General features: G+C 29.2%; 1 protein-coding gene across 12 annotated transcripts in view; it reads left to right on the top strand.

The window, feature by feature from the left end:
• The window catches only part of atp13a3 (ATPase 13A3), a 97,826-nt gene that overhangs the window by 51,679 nt on the left and 38,647 nt on the right, over window positions 1-7,500 (top strand). For all 12 annotated transcript variants that reach the window (XR_012387252.1, XM_073916924.1, XM_073916923.1 and 9 more), the window contains exons 12-17: window positions 1,270-1,452; window positions 2,606-2,763; window positions 5,030-5,218; window positions 6,007-6,068; window positions 6,191-6,341; window positions 6,443-6,559. Coding sequence is in view for 11 of the 12 variants with exons in the window: in XM_073916924.1 (XP_073773025.1) it covers window positions 1,270-1,452; window positions 2,606-2,763; window positions 5,030-5,218; window positions 6,007-6,068; window positions 6,191-6,341; window positions 6,443-6,559 (860 nt within the window). In the remaining variant the exon portion in view is untranslated. The remainder of the gene's footprint in view (window positions 1-1,269; window positions 1,453-2,605; window positions 2,764-5,029; window positions 5,219-6,006; window positions 6,069-6,190; window positions 6,342-6,442; window positions 6,560-7,500) is intronic.

The following is a 7,500-nucleotide window of genomic DNA, read 5'->3' as shown; positions in this document are numbered from 1 at the left end:
ATTATTGTTATTATTAATATTATTATTATTTTGATTATTATAGACTCAAGTAAATGACAGCTATGTTTTGCAATCTTGGTAAGGGTTATAGGGTTTGGAAATGAATATTTTAGAAAATTCATAAAAATATTCTAACAATATTATTGTTATTGTATTATTAAATGTATTAAATTTTAATAATTTTTGATAGGGCAAGTGAAAATCTTTTTTTTTTTCCTTTATTTTTATGCCAAGAACAAATTACACTTTATACAGAAAATTAGAATTTTTTTATACATATAAAAACCCACTTTAACAAACCCTAAAAACACTGCCTAAAGAACAATAGTAAAAAAAAAGTGATTATAAAAATAAATAATAATAATTATAAAAAGGTGCCAAATCTATGAAAAATAAAAAAAATAAATACATAAATACATACATAAATAAATAAAATAATAATAAATACATATATAAATAGAGTTTCAATAGTAATGGGTGATACGATCAGGGATAAGGCTGTGCTATCTTACAATGGTAAGTTAACATAGAAGAAGCTTGAGATTCTGGACAGAGAAAGAAAGGACAAAGGGATTAAAGAAAAAAGATTCCAGTTACATACAAGACAGAAATATGATAATAAGGGTTGCCATACCTATGAGAATTTGCTAGAGCCTCTAATTGAATATTTATTTTTTTCCAAGTGTAAATATAACATCGGATCTTGAAGCCAGTGTGATGCTTTAGGTGGATTTACAGATTTCCAGTGCAGTAAAATTTTTCTGCGAGCCAGCAAAGATGCAAAGGCCATTATGTTTTGTTGTCTTTGAGTCAGACTCAGTTCGTCAGGTGGAATCCCAAACAAAGCAAATTCTGCACATGGCCTAAGCTGTACTTCACACACTTTAGACAATGTATTGAATATAGTTGACCAGTAAGGAGTAAGCTTAGGGCACGTCCAAAACATGTGAGACAGGTCTGCTTCGCCTGTGTGACATCTTATACGTAAAAATCTTTTCTAACTGGGATATTTGAAAAACAACTCTTTAGCATTTAGCCCTGTATAAGTCTACAATTTCATTCATAGCGGTCTTAATGTCTTAAACTTAACTAGGTGAAACCTGCAGAAACCCTGTTTTACAAAGGTCATGTTTTTGTGTTTTATTATTTATGGTCACTATTATAATGTTTGATGTATCTTTCTGACTGAACGGTATTGTAAATCAAATGTCTTTGTAAATAAAATAAGGATGAGTGACTGTATTAACTTCTCCTGGTCTCTGCTGTCAGGTGAGAGTGTTCCGGTCACCAAGACAGATCTCCCGAACCCTGAGCGGGACAAGAAGGGTTCAGACGGAGACCAGATTTACAGCACAGAGGAGCACAAGAGGCACACACTCTTTTGCGGAACAAACGTCATCCAGACCCGCTACTACACTGGAGAAATGGTCAAAGCTGTGGTCGTCCGCACAGGTCAGCTCACACTTCATCTGACAGCTAACATCAACTTGTATTGTGATGTATTATGGGTTATTTTATTGTTGGTCGGAAAGAAACATTAGTTGGTGTCTGATTTGTTAATATTTTTTTTTTCCTTCTATACAATTGCAGTCATATACTCATGATGACTTTTTGCCTTGAAACTCTGAGTTTATATCTCACATTTTTGACTTGCTTTTCTTTTTTTGTGACAATTTGTGACACTTTTTTCCTCCCGAAATTCTGAGTTTGCATTTTGCACTTTTTTTTCTAAATTCTGTTCAGATCTTGTAATTTTAATTACATTTTTTATTGTGATCTTTTATTAATATTATTATTATTATTACTATTATTATTATTATTTATTTTATTATTATTTATTTTTATTATAATTGTAATTTTGTTGTTTTTATTTTTATTGTTTTATTCAACATTATTTTTTATGTAGTATTATTTTTTTATTTATTTTTTTTAAACATTTTTATTAATTTATTATTATTATTATTATTATTATTAATATTTTGCCAAAAATATTGACTTTTTTTCCTCCAGAAATTCTGAGTTTGCATTTCGGACTTTTTACATAATTCTGTTTAGATTCTTGTGTTATTTATTTATTTATTATGTAATTTTTTTATTTGAATTATATATATTTTTTCTCCAAGATTTTTTTACAAATTCTGTTCACATCTTATTTAATTAATTTAATGTAAATAATTTAATATAATTATTTTTTATTTTATTTTTATTTTTTTTGCATTTTGGACTTTTACCTACTGAATTTTACATCTTACCATTTTGTTTTATATTTTTAGTTTGAATCGAGTTTACATTTTACAGTAAAAAAAAATCTGAGTTTACATTAAATATTTAAATGTTTACATTACAATAACAATGAATGACAATTTTTGTGTATGTGTATGTGTAATATATATATATATATATATATATATATATATATATATATATATATATATATATATATATATATATATATATTATTTTTTTTACTTAAGCTATAAATTCTGACTTTTTCCTTCAACATTTTTTTTTCTTTTTTAATAATAAAAAAATAAATAAAAGGGCAGTTAGTTTTACTGTCTGACATAATCCTCTCCACTGATATGTGTGTGTTTTTGAATTCTAGGTTTCAGCACAGCTAAAGGGCAACTCATCCGGTCCATCCTGTACCCAAAGCCCACAGACTTCAAGCTGTATAGAGACGCTTACCTCTTTCTGCTGTGTCTGGTGGCCGTCGCCAGCGTTGTCTTTATCTACTCTCTGGTCATGAAGATCTTAAATCAGGTTTTTATCCATCATTACCTCTCTGCAGGGTTTTTAAGTGACTTTGCTCTTGCTTACTTGCAGTTTGAAATGACTGAATTTGTGTAGATCCACCTCTTAGCATTAGATTTATTTTCTTAATTCTGATTTTGCATCATGTTTTTCTCAGTGTACCATCAAGTCTTGTACATCTGAGTTTACCACTTGTTTTTTTTTTTCCTTGTAAATCTGATTTTACACCTAGTAATTTTATGCTTTTGTGTTCTGTTTTTCTTGTTATTTTGACTTTAAATCTTGTAATTTCCCAACATCCCCAGTTTTAAATTCTGGGTCTATATCTTTTAATTGATTACTAATTTTTTTTTATTAGAATTGTGAGTTTTGTTAAATTCATCTTGTATTATTTACTTTTTTAAAATCTGAATTTACATCTTGCAGTTATGACTTTTTTCTATTTTAATTTACATCTAGCAATTAATATTATTTTTAACATCTGAATTTACATTGGACCATTGACTTTTTAAAATGTTACATGTAACAAATCTGAACTCACTTCTAACAATTATGTTTTTTTATTTCTGAATATATATCTAATAATCATAACTTTGTTTTAGCAATTATATATTTTTTAAACATCTGGATTTACATTTATTACTTTTGTGAAAATCTGAATTTACATTTAATAGTTTTGAGTTTTTTTTGTGAAAAATGTGAAATTTCTTTTATGCATTTATGATTTTTTGTTTTTAATATCTGATTCAAATCCATCAATTATGACTTTTTGAAAATCTGTAATTACACCTTGAATGACCACAAAAACATTTTGACTTTTTTTCTTTTGGAATTATGGGTTTAAATCTCCTAATTCAGACTTTTTAAAAATAATTTATTTAAATATTGTACTTTTAAATCAGGGGTCCCCAACCACAGGGCCCGGTCACACAAGAAATCATTAATTATTTCCTTTTTTATTTATTATCCGAGTTTGAATGCTTTTTTATTTTATTTTTTTTATTTTAAAAAACGACCATATTCTCTTGGTTACATTTCGGTCACTTGAGCGTCCAAATTTAACCCACAAGAAGCAAAATGAGTAGGAAACAGATGTTTTAAGAAAGTTTCTTTGCTAAGTGGAAAAGACACCGTGAAGGGCCCACAAACTGCCAAGGAATAGATCAGCAACCCATTTGTCAACAAATCATGTAATTTCCCTCAAGCATACGCTAGCACAAGTGGTTTACTGGTTCATTTGTTGGCTTTTTCCCCCAAATCCACCGTGAAAACGAAGCAATAAACACAAAACAAATGTACTTGATACAAATCAAAACATACGTAAACAAACAAACAAACTTTTGAAACTTCAAACACAAAATACAAATATAATTCAAATCGTTGGCTGCATGCTATATGAAAGAAATAGTCCTGAATGCTCCTTAAATCACTTGTTGAAGTCCATGTTGAAGTCAATACATCCATTGACGAGCACATGCAAATATTTCATGTTGGCCGATCATTTGCTAACAGGAAGTGATAACTTCATTGTCAGTCAGCCATTTCATACAACTGCAGAGATTTCAAAATGAAAGTCCCAAACCAAATAAATTCACAAATAATACATGTAACTTATTTTCTCAACAACCAAAAATTATCTTAGAAAACATAAACACTTGTATACATAATATACAAAGTAACAGCAAACAGTTACAAATCAGGTGAATCCAGCATGTCTGTGTAAGATCAACTAATGGAGATCGCAAATGACGGTGGTCTTGTAGGGGCCAATCGAATATCACGTATATTCTGGAGTTCGCGCAAGTTCGTTATTTCCAATGGAGGTGTGTGGCTTGCACGCAAAAGCAGCGTGATATGCTTTTACCTTCCAGACGTACCCAGTTAAATAAATTCTGCGAGCGCACCTTGAGTCCTGTGATGAGAATTGACCGATCAGCTTCAGCTTGTATGGAATATACGGTGGACTAATTATCTTAGACTAACACCCAAACCCTGCAGCACTTTGTAATTTTCTCCATAAATAAAACTTGTATCAGAGTAACTGGAATGTTTTGTTAGCTTGTCATCCTCTGAGAAAACAGTTGATGTTCACCTAGCAACCCACAACCTATGAAACACCGCTCACCCACCCACCCCTTTGATCCGCGGTAAAATTGTCAATTGTTGACCGGTCTGCGGTGATAAAAAGGTTGAGGACCACTGCTCTAAATTTATATTTGTATGCTGTGCAAGTGAATATAGTGTATAAAAGTGTTGTTGTATGTGTTTCCTGCAGGAACCAGTGAAGGAGATCATCGTGAAGTCTCTGGACATCATCACCATCACTGTTCCTCCTGCTCTTCCGGCAGCAATGACCGCGGGCATAGTCTACGCTCAGAGGAGACTCAGGAAAGTGGGCATCTTCTCCATCAGCCCGCAGAGAATCAACATCTGCGGGCAGCTCAACCTCGTCTGCTTCGACAAGGTGAATAGGAGACTTAAATGAATCCAAATTATTTGACTTCTATTTCATTTTCTTTTGATCTGTTTATACTAGGGTTAATAAAACTGCATAAACTACAGTGATGTTTTGTCTCCATAATAAATTATATATATTTTTAAGTATTACTCTTAGAGATAGTAGACGTAGTACAGTAGTAAGAAGAGAAAATATTATTTAAAGCACAAATATAACAATATATTTTATTAATATGGATAATGTTTATATTAGTGATATTATTATTAGTTGTTGTTGTTGTTGTTGATACCAACAACAACAACACAACTACTAACACAAATAATACAATAATAACAATATAATTCTTTACACTTGATTAAAATAAACTATGCAGTTTTAATACATACATACATATATATATATATGTGTGTATATGTATATATGTATATATGTGTATATGTACATGTGTATTATATATATATATGTATTATATATATATATATATATATATATATATATATATATATATATATATATATATATATATATATAATGTATGTATATATATATATATGTATATGTGTATGTATGTATATAATAAATTTTAAAAATAGTACATTTTAAATAAAAATAATCAATATTAAGAACTTCTTTATCTTAAATTAAATTAGAAAGAAATCTTAAAGAATTTAATAATAATAATAATAATAATAATAATAATAATAATAATTACTTAAAAATTGTCTTATATTTATTATAATTTCATTATTATTGTTTTTTTATTGTATTGTTTTATTTTTTCTGGAACGTTTCAGACGGGCACCCTCACAGAAGATGGCTTGGACATGTGGGGAATTCAGCGGGTAGAAGACAGCAGGTTTGAAATATATTTCTAAAATTATCTCGATAATATTATTTTATAATATATATATATATATATATATATATAATAATGATGATAATAATAATAATAGTGAATTACCTGTGCTGTTCCCCCAGATTCCAGCATTCAGAGGAACGAGCGGATGATAAAAGCTTGGTGACGAGTAGGTTTGTGTCCTGCATGGCCACGTGTCACTCGCTGACCAAGATCGAGGGTCAACTTTCTGGAGATCCGCTCGACCTGAAGATGTTTGAGGCCACTGGATGGGTCAGTGTCTGTCAGGAACAGTACTTTCTAATCAGTTCAAGCTGGGTTTGGGTTGACTCTTTTTTTTTTTTTTTTTTTTTTTTTTTATGTGTGGTGTTTAGATCCTGGTCGAAGCTACAGAAGAAGAGACAGCTCATCACGACCGCATTGAACTCACTTACGTAAAACCACCAAACCAACTGCTGCCACCACCGGTCATCTCACCTGAGCAGGACATGGTGAGAATTTGTCTGACAATCTGAAAATACTGCTGGTTGTTTTGTTTTGTTTTGATACTGTTATGTTGTTTTGTTTGATCTCCTTTTGTTTTATTTATCTCATTTTGTTTTTTGTTTGATCTTGATTTGTTTTGTTTGATCTCGTCTCGTCTTGTTTTGTCTTGTTTGATCTTTTTTTGTCTTGTTTGATCTTGTTTTGTTGTTGTTTTGGTTTTGTTTTGTTGTTTGATCTCGTTTTGTGTTTTATTTGATCTCTTTTTGTTTGATCTTGTTATGTTTTGTTTGATCCTGTTTTGTTTTGTTTGATTTTGTTTTGTTTAATCTCATTTTGTTTTGTTTTTGTTTATCTAGTTTTGTTTTTTTTTGTTTGATTTCGTTTTGTTTGATCTTGTTTTGTTTTTGTTCAATCTTTTGTTTTTTGTTCGATCTCGTTTTGTTTTTATTTGATCTTAATTTGCTTGTTTTTTTTTTTTTTGATCTTGTTTAGTTTTATTTGATTTAGTTTTTTTCTTTTTCTTTTTTTGATAGTGATTCATTTAATTTGTATTCACTAGTGCTAACCAGAATTATGGTTTATAATTTAATAACCTGTTTCATTACTGATAATATAATACATTTCATCTATTTGTATATTTACAAAGTTTGCATGTAAAACAATTGTAGAAATATGTGATTCATTAAAATGTATTTACAATTATTACGATTATTTGCTCTTCATAAAAATTTAATTATTAAAAATATTTATGTATTACCTCTATTTTATTTATCAGTACTACTTTTTATTAGTATCACTTTTTATAGATAAATTATATATTTTTCATACTGTATTTAAAACATTTAAACAGTATTTGATATTGATTCATTAAAAAAATTCTAACATACTAACTGTAAGTATTACATTATTTAATAACCCATATTTATCTACTTGTTCTGCTAATCTC

Source organism: Danio rerio, chromosome 11 (assembly GCF_049306965.1).
Source record: "Danio rerio strain Tuebingen ecotype United States chromosome 11, GRCz12tu, whole genome shotgun sequence".
Classification (NCBI taxonomy): domain Eukaryota; kingdom Metazoa; phylum Chordata; class Actinopteri; order Cypriniformes; family Danionidae; genus Danio; species Danio rerio.
This window is presented reverse-complemented; position numbering and strand designations above follow the sequence as displayed.